At 47.3% G+C, this 16,175-nt stretch overlaps 2 protein-coding genes across 63 annotated transcripts in view; one reads left to right on the top strand and one right to left on the bottom strand.

Annotated features, from left to right (window-relative positions):
- LOC108590407 (uncharacterized) overlaps positions 1-8,190 on the bottom strand; it is a 105,923-nt gene extending 97,733 nt beyond the window's left edge. For 14 of the 22 annotated variants that reach the window (XR_013527087.1, XR_013527086.1, XR_013527088.1 and 11 more), the window contains exons 1-6: positions 7,898-8,190; positions 3,849-3,967; positions 2,818-2,910; positions 2,428-2,502; positions 2,055-2,138; positions 272-565 (exon numbers count right to left, since the gene is read on the bottom strand). Coding sequence is in view for 14 of the 22 variants with exons in the window: in XM_078350316.1 (XP_078206442.1) it covers positions 272-565; positions 2,055-2,138; positions 2,428-2,502 (453 nt within the window). In the remaining 8 variants the exon portion in view is untranslated. The remainder of the gene's footprint in view (positions 1-271; positions 566-2,054; positions 2,139-2,427; positions 2,503-2,817; positions 2,911-3,848; positions 3,968-7,897) is intronic. The other 8 variants (XM_078350322.1, XM_078350325.1, XR_013527095.1 and 5 more) reach the window with 8 other exon arrangements.
- LOC144576556 (uncharacterized) overlaps positions 1-16,175 on the top strand; it is a 537,019-nt gene that overhangs the window by 75,190 nt on the left and 445,654 nt on the right. Inside the window, exons 1-7 of one of the 41 annotated variants that reach the window (XR_013527064.1) lie at positions 8,438-8,563; positions 10,603-10,710; positions 11,202-11,293; positions 12,386-12,602; positions 12,900-12,988; positions 13,528-13,593; positions 15,973-16,065. The exons of 38 other annotated variants lie outside the window; for them this stretch is intronic. The gene's annotated coding sequence lies outside the window, so the exon portion shown is untranslated. Of the gene's footprint in view, positions 1-8,437; positions 8,564-10,602; positions 10,711-11,201; positions 11,294-12,371; positions 12,603-12,899; positions 12,989-13,527; positions 13,594-15,972; positions 16,066-16,175 lie in introns of those variants that run through there. 2 more of the 41 variants (XR_013527062.1, XR_013527063.1) reach the window with 2 other exon arrangements.

The following is a 16,175-nucleotide window of genomic DNA, read 5'->3' as shown; positions in this document are numbered from 1 at the left end:
CATCCCAAAGTGCTAGAATTACAGTTGTGAGCCACCACACCAGGCCCCATGAAGGGTGGGTCTTTCTTGCCTGCTGAGCTAGACTGGCATGGGAGTATTGGGGCCTGCAGGGAATGCCCCACTTCTGGCTGCTTTGCCTCGACCCTAGAGTTCTGGCATGCCCCTGTGCCGCAAGGCCTGACACCCCCACCCTGTTCGCCCCTGCTACCTAGTCTGCTGTTCAGGCTGCCATCACACCTCTCTGCCCTGTGTGTCACTCAGGAACTCACACCTCTGTCCAATCTGCCATCTTCCTGATGAGATCCCAGAGGAGGCCTGAGAGCGTGGAGAAGGTCTGCTGCATCCACAACCTAAGGTGCGTGATCACCTGTGCGAGGAGGAGGAGGTGCTCCGAAAGGCCGACGTGTTGCTTCCCTGGGGAGCCAGGACACTGCTGAGCTCTAACTGCTCCCTGGGCTCCCCAAGGTTGGGACAGCATGGAGCAGTGGGGTGGAGGGGCTAGAGGCACCTGGTCATTCTGGCTGCATCCCGTGTACAGCTTTTCTGTAGTTTTGGCAATGAGCTCCTGGAGAAGAAGAAAAGACCAGAGTCACAGTCTATACATCCAGAGGGGTCAACCGAGACAGGGCAGAGTTCATCACCCCGGTTCTTGCCCAAATCTCTTGCCATTTCTGCTGAGACCTTTTTAAATTTTTTGTAGTTATGGAACCTTGTTATGTTGCCCAGACTGGTCTCAAACTCCTGGCCTCAAGTAATCCTCTCATCTCAGCCTCCCAAAGTGCTAGGATTACAGGTGTCAAAGTGCTGGAATTACAAGTGTGAGCCACTGTGCCAGGCCCACTTTTTCCTTTTCCTTTTTTTTTTTTTTTTTCTTGAGACAGAGTCTTGGTCAGAAGCCCAGGCTGGAATGCAGTGGCACAATCTTGGCTCACTGCAACCTCTGTCTCCTGGGTTTAAGTGATTCTCCTGCCTCAGCCTCCCAAGTAGCTGGGACTACAAGCATGTGCCACCACACCTGGATAATTTTTGTATTTTTAGTAGAGACAGGGTTTCACCATATTGGCCAGGCTGGTCTCGAACTCCTGACCTCGTGATCTGCCTGCCTCAGCCTCCCAAAGTGCTGGGACTACAGACAAGAGCCACCATGCCTGGTCCCATTTTTTCAAATGAGAGTTTGTTAATTTTCACTTTCAAATGAGAATAGTTACTTGTCCAGATGAGTCAGAATGAGGAACTGGGATGTGCCCAGACCTACTCTAGTGTCTCTCTCGCACCCATCCCTTGAATCATCCCATGACTGAGTGCCCATTCTAAAACGTACACGCTCCTCTCTTTTGGTCTAGTGAGTAGGCTCCACCAACCAGGAACATGATTCTGGATTCTAGGTTTAAAAGTGACTGTAGGGCCAGATGCGGTAGCTGATGCCTGTAATCTCAGCGTTCTGGAAGACCAAGGCAGGCACATCACCTGAAGTCAGGAGTTCAAGACCAGCCTGGCTAACATGGTGAAACCTCATGTCTAGTAAAACTATAAAAATTAGCCAGGCATGGTGGCATGTGCCTGTAATCCCAGCTACGTGGAAGGCCGAGGCAGGAGAATCACTTTAACCTGAGAGGCGGAGGTTGCAGTAAGCTGAAATCATGCCACTGCACTTCAGTCTGGGTGACAAAGTGAGATTCTCTGGAGAAGAAGGAGAAAGTTGAGGAGGAGGAGGAGGAGGAGGAAGAGGAGGAGGAGAAAGAGAAGGATGAAAAGGAGGAGGACGGGAAGCTGTAGCAGAAGAGCAGAAGCAGCAGAAACAGAAGCAGCAGCAACAAAAGCAGCAGCAGCAGCAGAATGAGAATCACTTGAGCCTGGGGAGGTGAGATCCTGTTGAAAAAGAAGAGGAGGAGGCAGAAGAGGAATAAGGAGGAGGAGGAAGAGGAGGAAGAAGTAGAAGAAGAAGAAAAAGGAGGAGGAGGAGGAGGAAGGCAAAGAAGCAATAGAAGAAGAAGGAAAAGAAGAAGAAATGGTCTCTGAGTAGCCATAGTGAGTAGGAAGAAAACCCAACCTACCTCTCCCTGGGTCCACTGGGAAAACATTAAGGCAGAGAAAGTCTTCCAAGAAAGATTAGGTTTGGTGAGTAAGAGATTCAAAAGCTAGAAGGAAAGGAGGATATTTAAGTTAGTATTACTGCATAATATATAGCCCCAAAATTTAGGCGTTTAAAATAACAATCACGCTGGACGTGGTGGCTCATGCCTGTAATCCCAGCACTTTGGGAGGCCAATGTGGGTGGAGCACCTGAGGTTGAGAGTTCGAGAGCAGTCTGACAAACATGGAGGATCACCATATCTATTAAAAACACAAAATTAGCTGGGTGTGGTGGCTGGCACATGCCAGTAATCCCAGCTACTTGGGTGGCTGAGGCAAGAGAATTATTTGAACCTGGGAGGCAGAGGTTGCAGTGAGCCGAGACCATGCCATTGCACTCCAGCCCGGGCAATAAGAGCAAAACTCCATCTAAAAAAGAAAAAAATAACAACTTTTATTTTTCATGGTTCTGCGTGCTGACTGGATTCAGGTAGGCGTGATTTTCACTCGGGGACTGTCATGCTGTTGCAGTGGCTGGGGCTGGGTCATCGCAAAGCATTTCTCAGTCTCATGTCTGGCTACTGATGTTGACTGTCATCTGAAACCTGTGCTGGGACTGTTGATTGGAAGATCAAAATGTGGCCTCTCCCTGTGATCTGGCTTCCTCACTGCATAGTGACTGGGTAAAAAGAGCAAGCATCCCAGGAAGACCACGGAGAAATGGTGTCACCTTTTATGACCTACCTTGAATCGCTCCTGCCAGTCACAGACCTTCTTGAATTCAGGGAGAAGGAGCACAGACCTCGCCTCATCATGGGAGCAATGCTAAGGTCATGTCTGAAGAAGAGCACATGCCATTATTATTACTATTGTTGTTATCATTAAGAAGGAATTTTGCTCTGTCACCCAGGCTGGAGTGCAGTGGTGCAATCTCGACTCACTGTAACTTCCACCTTCCGGGTTCAAGTGATTCTCCTGCCTCGGCCTCCCAACTATCTGGGATTACATACAGGTGCCTGCCACCATGCCCTGCTAATTTTTGTACTTTACTTAGTACAGATGAGGTTTCACCATGTTGGTCAGGCTGATCTCAAAGTCCTGACCTCAGGTGATCTGCCCGCCTCAGCTTCCCAAGGTGCTTGGATTACGGGCTTGAGCCACCACACCTAGCACATGCTATTATTAAGAAGCCAGAAGGCAGCCAGGTGTGGTGGTTCACGCGTATAACCCTGCACTTTGAAAGAATGAGGTGGGCAGATCACTTGAGGTCAGGAGTTTGAGAGCAGCCCAGGCAACATAATGAGACCTCCCATCTCTATAAACATTTACAAAAGGCCAGGCATGGTGGCTTACACCTGTAATACCAGCACTTAGGAGGCTGAGGCAGGTAAATCACAAGGTCAAGAGACTGAGACCATCCTGGCCAACATGGTAAAACCCCGCCACCACTAAAAAAAATACAAAAATTAGCCAGGCGTGGTGGTGTACACCTGTAATCCCAGCTACTCGTGAGGCTGAGGCAGGAGAATAACTTGGACCGGGAGGTGGAGGTTGCAGTGAACCGACATCACACTACACTCTAGCCTGGGTGACAGAGTGAACTCCTTCTCAAAAAAAAAAAAAGAAAAATTCCAGTTTTGTCTGGGGATGGTGGCTCACACCTATGTTCCCAGCACCTTGAGAGGCCAAGGTGGGTGGATCAACTGAGGCTGGGAATTTTAGACCAGCCTGACAATATGGCAAAACCTTCTCTCTACTACAAATAGAAAAATTACCTGGCCTGTGGTGATGCGTGCCTGTAATCCCAGCTACTCAGGAACCTGAGGTAGGAGAAACACTTGAAACCAGGAGGCGGAGTTTGCAGTGAACCAGGATCATGCCATTGTACTCCAGCCTAGATGACAGAGTGAGAGTCCACATCGAGAGGGGAAAAAAATGTAACTTTTGGCCAGGTGCAGTAGCTTATACCTGTAACCTCAGCACTTTGGGAGGCTGAGGGAGGCAGATGACCTGAGGTCAGGACTTCCGAGACGAGCCTGGCCAATATGGTGAAACCCTGTTCCTACTGAAAATACAAATATTAGCTGGGCATGGTGGTGCATACCTGTAATCCCAGCTACTCAGGAGGCTGAGGCAGAAGAATCACTTGAACCCAGGAGGCAGAAATTGCAGTGAGCCCAGACTGTGCCACTGTACTCCAGCCTGAGCGACAGAGCAAGAGTGTCTCAAAAAACATTCAACTTTTATTTTGCTCTTATTGTTTTTGAGTCAGGGTCTCACTCTGTCACTCAAGCTGGAGTGCAGTGGTGTGATCATGGTTCACTGCAGCCTTGACCTCCTGGATTCAAGCAATCTTCACCTCAGCCTCCTGAGTATCTGGAACTACAGGTGCACGCCACCATGCCTGGCTAATTCTTGTATTTTTGTAAAGATAGGGTGTCACCACATTGCTCAGGCTGGTCTTGAACTCCTGAGCACAAGTGACCCACCCAACTTGGTTTCCCAAAGTGCTGGGATTTTAGGTGTGAGCCATTGCACCAGCTCTCCACTTTTGTGTTGGATACAGGGGATACATGTGCAGCTTTGTTACAAGGGTATTTTGCACCCAGGTAGTGAGTAGAGCACATAATAGGTAGTTTTTCAACCCACAGCCCTCTTCCCTCCCACCCATCTAGTACCCCACAGTTTCTACTGCTTCCTATTTTAAAAATTTAAAAATTAGGCCAGGTGTGGTGGCTCAGGTCTGTAATCAAGACACTTTGCGAGGCAGAGGCAGGCAGGTCATCTGAGGTCAGAAGTTTGAGACAAGCCTGGCCAACAGGGTGAAACCCCATCTCTACTAAAAACACAAAGTTTAGCCAGGCATGGTGGCACACGCCTATAATCCCAGCTACTCAGGCGGCTGAGGCAGGAGAATTGCTTGAATTCAGGAGATGGAGGTTGCAGTGAGCCAAGATCACACCACTGCACTCCAGCCTGGGTGACAGACTGACACTCCAGTCTCACAACATAAAGATAAATAAACAAAAAATTGAAAAAATCAAAAATTTCAAAATTTTTAAAAATGAAGGGCACAGAGGATGGCAGAACGTGTTGCAGCCACCACCTTGGAAACTATAATCTGCCACAGAGGGCAAGCAGAAAGAATGTTGGAGTTTAGGATTTCAGAAATGTAGCCATCTGAAAGACGTCACAAGAGCCATTCCTGTGGCAGCTTAAGGGGAGTGGAAGCAAAAGTCATCAGAGCTGAGGAAGATGTGGGATAGTGAGTCAGGCAAATTGCATGCTCATCCACGTGGATGCTGACATCCTCAGGAAAGCAGAAGGACTTCAGGGAACAGAGGCCAAAACACAATCTTATGATTATTTTTCTTAAAAGACAGGGTCTGTCTTTGTCACCCAGGATGGAGTGCAGTGGCACAATCATAGCTCACTGTAGTTCTGAACTCCCGGTCTCAGGCAATTCTTCCGTCTCTGCCTCCTGAATAGCTAGGGCTACACTGTGTGCCACTATGCCTGGCTAATTTTGTATTTTTATTTTCTATAGAGACGGGGTCTTGCTATGTTGCCCACGCTGGTTTGCAACTCCTGGCCTCAACTGATCCTCCCACGGTGGCCTCCCAAAGCGTTGGGATTACAGGCGTGAGCCACTGTGTTCCACTGGAAAACACTTTTTTTGAGTTGGAGTTTCACTCTTGCTGCCTAGACTGGAGTGCAATGGTGTGATCTCGGCTCATCACAAACTCCACCTCCCGAGCTCAAGTGATTCTTCTGTCTCAGCCCCCCTTGATTGCTTGAGCCTGGGAGCTTGAGGCTGCAGTGAGCTATGATCTTGCCACTGAACTCCAGCCTAGGTGAGAAAGTAAGACCCTGCCTCAAAAAAATTTGACCTCCCATCATGTTGAGGTCCCAGCCTCTTCTACCCACTTACAAGAGTACATATGAAAACACTGCCCCACTTTACTCCAGCCTGTGTGTCAGAGTGAGACTCTGTCTCAAAATAGAATTTTTTTTTGGCAAGGGGTGGTAGCTCACACCTGTAATCCCAGCATTTTGGGAGGCCAAGGCTGGTGGATCATGAGGCCAAGAGATCAAGACCATCCTGTCCAACATGGTGAAATCCCATCTCTACTAAAAATACAAAACTTAGCTGGGGCTGGTAGCATGTACCTATAGTCCCAGCTACTACAGAGGCTGAGGAAGGAGAATGGCTTGAATCCAGGAGTCAGAGGTTCCAGTGAGCGGAGAGCAGGCCACTGCACTCCAGCTCAAAAAAAAAAAAAATATTTTTGTGTTTTTTTTTTTTTTTTGACACGGAGTCTGTCGGGCTGGAGCACAATGGTGCAATCTTAGCTCCCTGCAACCTCTGCCTCCCGGGTTCAAGCGATTCCTCCGCCTCAGCCTCCCAAGTAGCTAGGACTACAGATGCGTGACAAACGCCCGGCTAATTTTTGTACTTTTAGTAGAGATGGGGTTTCGCCATGTTGGCCAGGATGGTCTCGATCTCTTGACATCTCAACCCACCTGCCTTGGCCTCACAAAGTGCTGGGATTACAGGTGTGAGCAACCATGCCCGGCAAAATCTTTTTTTTTTGATTAAAAAGTTCTAGTATCTAAAATGAGCAAAATTGCCAGGCGCAGTGGATCACACCTGTAATCCCAGCACTTTGGGATGCCTAGGCGAGTGGATCATCTGAGGTCAGGAGTTTGAGACCAGCCTGCTGTGAGCCAAGATTGCACCACTGCATTCCAGCATAGAAAACACTGAAACTCCTAGCAATAAAAAAAAAAAAAGGTAAAAATGTGTTTGAAAAGAACAGCAATAGCCAGGCACAGTGGCTCACACCTGTAATCCCACCACTTTGGGAAGCTGAGGGTGAATGACAGCTGAGACTAGAAGTTTGAGACCAGCCTGGCAACATGGTGAAATTCTGTTTCTATACAAAATGCAAAAATTAGCCAAGCTTGGTAGCATGCACCTGTAATCCCAGCTACTTGGGAGGCTGAAGGGGAAGGACTGCTTGCACCTGCCCAGGAAGTTGAGGCTGCAGTGAGAAACGATTGTGCCACCTCACTCCAGCCTGGGCAACAGAGCAATACCCTGTCTCCAAAAGGAAACAAAGAACAGCATCATTTCCTTATTATTGTTCACTGCAACCTCATCCTCCAGATTCAAGCAATTCTTCTGCCTCAGCCTCCCAAGTAGCTGAGATTACAGGCACGTGCCACTACACCCGGCTAATTGTTAGTAGAGACGGGGTTTGACCATGCTGGCCAGGCTGATCTCGAACTCCTGACCTTGTGATCCACCTGCCTTAGGCTATCAAAGTGCCAGGATTACGGGTGTGAGCAACAGTACCTGGCCAATCCCTTATATTTTTATAAAGATGTTTCCTTTGTTTCTTCTTTTTTTTGGGGGGGTTATTTCTCTTTATTTCCATCATAGAGAGTCCGGGTTCCCTTATCATCCTCCCTCCTCAGTCTCTGCCCCCAGGGGTTAAATAATTTAAAAAATATATTTAAAAAGCTGTAACAAAATAACATCAAAGGAAACGGGAAGAAGGATGGGGTGGTCAGGAATCATGAAGGAGGGTAGGGAAGAGAGCCTCTTCCCCACCCCCTACTCTTGGATTCCAGCCTGGGCAGCAGCTACAAAGTTGCAAAGGCTTTACGGCTATTGCAACAGCCATCTAAGGTCAAGCTGGGGGGTGCAGCTGCCTAATGGGAGGCAGCCGCAGAGGGTGCTGACCCAGCCCAGGATGAGCAGCGGTGATGGACGCTCCTGGGGTCCCTGGCTGGGAAAGGTATTGGGGGTCGCACGTACCTAGGCTGAGGTAAGGCGAATACGTGTCCGGGGTAGCAGTGGCGCTGGTAGCCCTTCACTGGCCATTGAGGAGCTTCTTCTGCGCGACCTTGCGCTTGTGCCCACCAGGCGCCGGGAGGTTGGTGTGCAGCACCTGCTCGCTGCGTCAGGTTCCTGCCGCTCCTGGCCCTGCAGACTGTGAAATCTTAAAACTCCTCTTTGGAGCTTATAGTTGACTGAAGCCAGGCGGGAGCCTGTCTATGTGGAACTGCCAGCTCTGCAGCTGCCTCCATCAACATCACCTTCCATCACCTGCACATGCGCGCTCCTGGAAGAACCAGCAGCACCGCCTCTACTTCCGATTGGCTCCGCGTGAGGGGCCGGCCTCCGGCGACGTCACGGCGGCTCCGCGCCTCCGGCGAGGCCACGGCGGCTGCCCGCCTCCGGCGACGTCACGGCGGCTGCGCGCCTCCGGCGACGTCTCGGCGGCTGCGCGCCTCCGGTGACGTCACGGCGACTGCCCGCTTCCGGCGCACAGAGAAGGGCTTCCGGCGACGTCACAGAGGCGGACCTTCGGCGACTTCACGCGGAAGTGTGTTGCCTAGGAGCTGTGTTGTTTTCTCCGCGGAGCAGAGCCTGGTAACCTCCACCGTTCGCTGCGTCCTGTGTGCTGCTGGCTGGAGAAGGGTAGGTAACAAACTGTGACCCAGCACAGAGTTTATGTGGGTCAAAAATAGAAAAAGTGTGTCCGGACGCTGGAGGGTGGGAAGTTTTCTCCGGGCGAGGAGTTCAGGAGCAGCCTGGCAAACTAGTGTGACCCCATTTCGGTAGTCCCACCTCAGCCTCCCAGCTACTTGAACCCCAAGGTTCAAGGCTGCAATGAGCTATGATCCTACCACAGCACTCCAGCCTGCGAGACTGAGGTAAACCCGGTCTAAAAAACTAAAAAACTATCCAAGCGTGCGACATTGGGGGACTGCTTAAAGGAAAATTGAGGCTGCCTGGGCCCTGTAATCCCAGCACTTTGGGAGCCCGAGGTGGGAGGATGGCTTGGAATCAGGAGTGAGACACCGGCCTGAGCAACATGACAAAACCCCGTCTCCACAAAAAGATACAAAAATTAGCCAGGCACAGTGCATGCCTGACCTAATATTTTGTATTTTTTTTGTAGAGATGGCGGGGGAGGGGAAGGGGGGGGGAGTCCCTCCCCCATGTTGCCCAGGCCGGTCTCGAACTCCTGAGTACAAGCCATCTTCTCACCTTGGCCTTGAGAGTTGTTGGGATTAAAGGTGTGAGCCACGGCGCCCCACTTGGGTTAGGCTATTTAATAACAAAGTCTGTGGCTCGGTTTGGTGGCTCACACGTGTAATTCCAGCACTTTGGGAGTCCAAGCAGGTGGATCACCTGAGGTCAGGAGTTCAGGACCAGTGTAGCCAACATGATGAAACCCGGTTTCTACAAAAATTAGCCGCATGTGGTGGCACACACCTGTAGTCCCAGCTACTCGGGAGGCTGAGATGGAAGAATTGCTTGAACCCAGGAGGCAGGGGTTGCATTTAGTCGAGATCACATCACTGAACCCTAGCCTGGTTGACAGAGCAAGACTCCAGAGTTTAAGACCAGGTGGGCAATGTAAACCCTCACTCTACAAAACAAGCAAATAAAAAAAGGCAGGTGTAACCGTGTCCCCCTGTGTCCCCTGCCACTTCGGATGCTGGGGCAGGAGGATCACCTGAGGCCAGGAGCAAGTCTGCACTAAGTTAGGATCATCCCACTGCTCTCCATCCTGAGCAAAAGAATCAGACCGGCCTCGAGCGGTGGCTCACACCTGTAATCCCAGCACTTTGGGAGGCCGAGTCGGGTGGATCACGAGGTCAAGAGATCGAGACCATCCTGGTCAACATGGTGAAACCCCGTCTCTACTAAAAATACAAAAAATTAGCTGAACGTGGTGGCGCGTGCTTGTAATCCCAGCTACTCGGGAGGCTGAGGCAGGAGAATTGCCTGAACCCAGGAGGCCGAGGTTGCGGTGAACCGAGATAGCGCCATTGCACTCCAGCCTGGGTAACAAGAGAGATACTCCGTCTCCAAAAAAAAAAAAAAAAAAAAAAAGAATGAGCCCGTGTCTCTAGATTGCTAGCTAGATAATTGATATGTAGTTTTCTATCAGAATTTTTTTCCTACATTTGAGCATATTTTTCTAAAGTAGCATTCAACACATCAGCATTTTACAGTGTTATTAGTTGTTAATGTGATTGTTTTTCTGAAATACAGTATCCTTGACATAAGCAGTTTTTGTCTGTCAAAGCACACAGATAGGTCCTCAAGTGAATTTGCCTGACGTTGGTGACCTTGGAACCATTTTCTCCTGTTGATTGGAACAGTCAGTCAGTTCAGGTCACTGTTACCCTTGAAGGAAAAGCCCAAAGGCAACAAATAAGGGCACTGGTGTCCAGTCCCTTCTAGAAGCATCTTCACCTTCCCTGAAGGTTTCCCTTGATGAACGTGGAAGTGCTGTATGTAGAATTGGCTGTTCCAGCATCTTTGTACATCAGGCCAAATTTATATGTCTTCCCTTTATGAGAGGCATCCTGGTAGGCTAGGAGAGTTACACAGGAAGTCTGATCTCAGCTTCACTGTCCAGAGATGCAACATAGTCCAATCAATCAAGTAACATTCTCTGAGCCTGTTTCTCTTTTACTTATTTTTTTTTTTTTTTTTTATAGATGAGATCTTGTTCTTTTGCAGTGGTGTCATCTTGGATCACTGCAACCTCCACCTCTCGGGTTGAAGTAAGTCTCCTGCCTCAGCCTCCTGAGTAGCTTGGACTACAGGTATGTGCCCACCACATCCAACTAATTTTTGTATTTTTAGGAGAGATGGGATTTCACCATTTTGGCAAGGATCGTCTCGATCTCTTGACCTCATGATCCACCTGCCTTAGCCTCCCAAAATGCTGTGATTACAGGTGGTAGCCACCATACTTGCCCTGAGCTCATTTTTTTGGCTATAAAATAAGAATACCAATTATACTAATCTAAAACGACAGCTTATTGTATTGTCTTTTAGTTTCTGTGAAACTGTAACACAGTAATTATTTTCTTTGCCATGCCACATTTGTTTTTGTTTTCTTGAGATGGAGTCTCGCTGTTGTAGCCCAGGCTGGAGTGCAGTGGCATGATCTTGGCCCATCCTGTATCATACCCACAGAGAGACCCTTTTTTCCTCCAGGGCCTGGGGAGCAGCCAGGTTCCATGAGTTAAATGCAGATCTGAACCATACCGAGCTGGGATTAAAATACACACCCTTTTCTTCTAAAATGTAGGTAAGGATTCCAACTTGGTGTGCTGGAAAGTGTGGCAGAGCCAGACCAGACAAAGACTGATCACCTGGAAAAGCATGCTGTCAAAGGCCTTGGTGAGTGCTGAGTGCCATGGCTCACACCTTTAATCCCAGCACTTTGGGAAGCTGAGACAGGCGGATCACTTGAGGCCAGGAGTTTGAGTAGAGCCTGGGCAACATGGCAAAACCTGTCTCTACTGAAAACACAAAAATTAGCCAGGTGTGCTGGCGCTTGCCTCTAATCCCAGCTACTCGGGAGGCTGAGACAGGAGAATGGCTTGATCCAGGCAGGCAGAGGTTACAGTGAGTCAAGATCACACCACTACACTCTAGCTTGGGCAACAGAGTCAGACTCCATCTCCAAAAAAACAAAACAAAACAAAAAAAACATAAAGAACAAAGGTCTACTTCTGGGGGTTGGGTGGGGGACTCCTGACCGAACTGGAAAGTTTCTTCAGGTGGGGTGGGTTGTTTGTTTTGAGATGGAGTCTGGCTCTCTCACCCAGGCTGGAGTGCAGTGGCACGATCTTGGCTCACTACAATCTCCGCCTCCCCGTCTTCAGGTTTAAACAGTTCCCATGTCTTAGCCTCCTAAGTAGCTGAGATTACAGGCATGTGCCACCACACCGGCTAGTTTTTTTTGCAGAGACAGGGTTTCACCATGTTGACCAGGCTGGTCTCGAACTTCTGGCCTCAAGTGATCTGCCCACTTTGACCTCCGAAAATGCTGGGATTACAGGCATGAACCACTGCACCCAGCCCCTTCAGGTGGGTTTTGAGGCTTCACTATAATACTAGTTTCCTGTTTCTGCTGCAACAAATTACCACACACTTAGGGCTTAAAACATTGATGTAGCTGGGCATGGTGGCTCACGCCTATAATCCAACACTTTGGGAGGCTGAGGCGGGCGGATCACCTGAGGTCGGGAGTTCGAGACCAGCCTGACCAACATGGAGAAACTCCATCTCTACTAAAAATGCAAAACTAGCTGGGTGTGGTAGTGCATGCCTGTAATCCCAGCTACTCAGGAGGCTGAGGCAGGAGAATTGCTTCAACCTGGAAGGCAGAGGTTGCAGTGAGCCGAGATCGTGCCATCGCACTCCAGCCTGGGTAAAAAGAGCGGAACTCTGTCCAAAAAAAAAAGCAACACAGGTTTTCCCTTACAGTTCTGAAGACCAGAATTCTAAAGTCAGTCGCACGGATTCAAGGTGGGAGCAGGGCAGGTACCTTCCCAGGCTCTGTAGGAGAATGAGTTTCCTGGCCCTGGAGGCATCCTGCACTCCTCAGCTTGTGCTGCCCTTCTTGAATGACTCGAGGTTCCTGCTTCCATCACTACACTTCCCATCGCTCTCCATCACCTGCTCTGCTCTGATAAGGATCTGTGTGAGTACATCAACCCCACTGTGACAAGCCAGAATAATCTTCCTTAACTTCATTATATCTGCAAAGCCTTTTTTACCACATGAGGTCATGTTCACCGGTTCCTGGGATTAGGTTATGAGCATCTTGGGGGGGTCACTATCAGCCTATTACAGGTATGCTGCAAAACTATTACACCTTCCTGGTGTTTCAGTGATTGGGAGGAAAAGGGTTGGGATTTTTGCTTTGGGGTTCCTCTTAAACTTGTTTTTTTTTTTGGTTTTTTTCTTTTCTGAGATGAAGTCTTGCTCTTTTGCACAGGCTGGCTACAGTCTTCGTTCCCTGCAACATTTGTCTTTTGGGTTCAAGTGATTCTTCTACCTCAACCTCCTGAGTAGCTGGGACTACAGGTGCCTGCCACCATGTCTGGCTAAGTTTTGTATTTTTGGAGGAGATGGGGACATGGAGGGGGTAGTGGAAGGTGGGGGAGGGGACGGAAGTTTCTGCTATGTTGCCCTCAGCTGAAAGCGATCCACTTACCTCTGCTCCCTAAGTGCTAGGATTACAGGCCTGCATCACCTCACTGGCTGCTGTAAAGTCTTATTTCCACACAGCTGAGACATGTGGATCTTTTAGGAAATTTGCTAAAAGATCCCTGGAGACATTCTCACTGTGGCCTCCTTGTTCTATTTAATTTGATTGATCTTTTCTGCCCTCCTCCTTTTCAGAAATTAAAAGGATAAAAAGAGGTACTAAACTTGAAAACTTTTCTTACAGTCTCCAATTAAACTAATTATAAGAACCACCAAAAAAGGGAAAAAATTTTTTCAAAAGAAGTAAAATGATATGGACTGTTGAGATGGAAAATATAGGAAATAAGTCGTTATATGTTAGTGTTGCTCTGACATAGGGACATATTACTGACAATCGACCTTTCCTCAATTTTCAGAGAAATGCAATGATCGTATCACTGGTCTATGTAAACACATTGAAGAAGTATCTGAAAGAAAATACGGTAAGTCTAAACTGGACAAGTCCTGCAATACTTTGTTCATGAGCGTTTACACAGTGGAGTCACTGTTCATCTTGTAGTGTCCGTCTAAATATTAGAAACATTCTTTTTTTCTAGATTAGTGCAAAGCTAAGGAAAAGTTGTATCTCTTAAATTATCAGTTAGCATTTCTTTTAAACTTTCAGCATGGATATTGGGGATTTATTTACATATTTTTGCAAAGCCCTGGATCTTAGGGATTTAATTAATATTGGATTTTTAAAAACTAATTGTTTCTCTTGAGCTGCTTGGTTGAATTTGATATTTACCTGTAATCCCAGGAATTTGGGAGGCCAAGGGGGGCAGATCATGAGGTCAGCTTGGCCAAGTCTCTTATCCTGTCTGAGACTTAGTAGCTCTTTAGTGGTCGTGAGAACTGAAGATCTATCTCAAAGATTTGATAACATCCTTCAGTGCTTCACATAATACCAGGTAATGCATAAATCCATAATGAATGCGTCTTCCTTACATTTTTATTTATTTATTTATTTTTTTGAGACAATCTTGCTCTGTTGCGCACAGACTGGAGTGCAGTGGCATGAGATCTTGGCTCACTGCCACCTCTGCCTCACGGTTTCAAGCAATTTTTCTGCCTCAGCCTCCCAAGTAGCAGGGATCATAGGCGTGCACCACCATGCTCAGCTAACCTGTGTATTTTTAGTAGAGACAGGGTTTCACCATGTTGGCCAGGCTGGTCTTGAACTCCTGACCTCAAGTGATCCACCCGGCTTGGCCTCCCAAAGTGCTGGAATTTCAGGTGTGAGCCACTATACCCGGCCTATGATTTTATGATATTGTTAATTAAGTACTATTCTGAGTAAAAATCATTTGCTATTAAAGTTTTAGGAATTCACTGTTTTATAAATTGACAATTTTTATAAATGTCAGTGCTTTTATAAGGTGAAACTGATTATGTTGTGGGGCTTTTGTTGTGATGGTTTATTAGATTACTTTGTTTAAAGACAACAATATTCAGCTGTTGTGAAATTATAAAGACAATCTTCACATTTTATAATTTTAAAGCAATATTAATGGTATTTGCCTTGGGGAAAGATGCTTTTTTTGTAATACGAAAGTATGATATTCAAGTTTAGTATACAGCAAAGGATATTAAATCTAAGCACTAATGTGTGCTTGAAACATTAGTACAAATATCAGTGTTTAGCAGATAGTCCTTAACACATACTGATAGCAAATAAATGGAGCTGTTTTGATGGGAGACTGTTGGTTATGTCTCATTTTAATATTCCCCATGCTCTTGACTTTTCTTTTTTTTTTTTTCCTTGAAAACAGAGTCTTGCTCTTTCACTCAGGCTGGAGTGCAGTGGTGTGATCTCAGCTCACAGAAACCACCACTTCTCCGGTTGAATCGATCCTCTTGCCTCAGCCTCCCTAGTAGCCAGGACTACAGGCAAGTGCCACCACGCCTGGCTAATTTTTATATTTTTAGTAGAGATGGGGTTTCACCATATTGGCCAGGCTAGTCTCGAACTCCTGACCTCAGTTAATCTACCCACCTTGGCCTCCCACAGTTCTGGGGTTACAGGTGTGAGCCACTCCCACCTGGTTAGCTCTTAACTTTTTTTTTTTTTTGAGATGGAGTTTTGCTCTTGTGGCCCAGGCTGTAGGGCAATAGCTCAATCTCAACTCACTGCAACCTCTGCTTCCCGGGTTCAAGCTATTCTTCTGCCTCAGCCTCCAGAGTAGCTGGGATTACAGGCATATGCCACAGTTAATTTTATATTCTATTAGAGATGGAGTTTTTTCATGTTGGTCAGGCTAGTCTGGAATGGTCTACCTCAGGTGATTTGCCTGCCTCAGCTTCCCAAAATGTGGGGATTACGGACGTGAGCCACCATGCCCAGCCCAGCTCTTGACTTTTTATAGCTGTTACATTAGTTGAATCTTGAGTAAGTAAATGCTAGCTTAAAAGTTGCAGTTCAGGGAATCTTCTGTTTCTGTTATTTAAAAATTTATTTTTATAAGTCTAATAAGGTTACACTAATGTTTATGTTTTGAAAATATTACCTCTTCCGTTTAGTACTGTATGTATTAAATAATATTAGCTGGTATGTTTTTCTCGCTTTATAATGTGGTTCAGATTTCTGTAGAAAGTCTGGCTGTATCTACATTGCCTTAAAGTAATGGGATCTACCTATCTTTTCTTTTTTTTTTTTTTCTTTTGAGCTGGAGTTTTGCTCTTGTCACCCATGCTAGAGTGCAATGGGGTGATCTTAGCTCCTCTGCCTCCTGGGTTTAGGTGATTTTCCTATCTCAGCTTCCCAAGTAGCTAAGATTACAATCCTCACCACCACAACTGGCTAATGTTTGTATTTTTCATAGAGATGCAGTTTTGCTATGTTGGCCAGCCTCGTCTCCAATTCTGACCTCAAGCGATTCACCTGCCTTGGCCTCCCAAGTGCTAGGATTACAGAGGTAAGTCACCCTGCCTGGCTGTAATGGGATATTTCACTGCAAACTTTGATGAACAGAATATTAGCATTTTTGATGTTATTTTTATTTTCCTCACACTATTTTTCTTTGGA

This window comes from Callithrix jacchus, chromosome 15 (genome assembly GCF_049354715.1).
Source record: "Callithrix jacchus isolate 240 chromosome 15, calJac240_pri, whole genome shotgun sequence".
Taxonomy (NCBI): Eukaryota; Metazoa; Chordata; class Mammalia; order Primates; family Cebidae; genus Callithrix; species Callithrix jacchus.
This window is presented reverse-complemented; position numbering and strand designations above follow the sequence as displayed.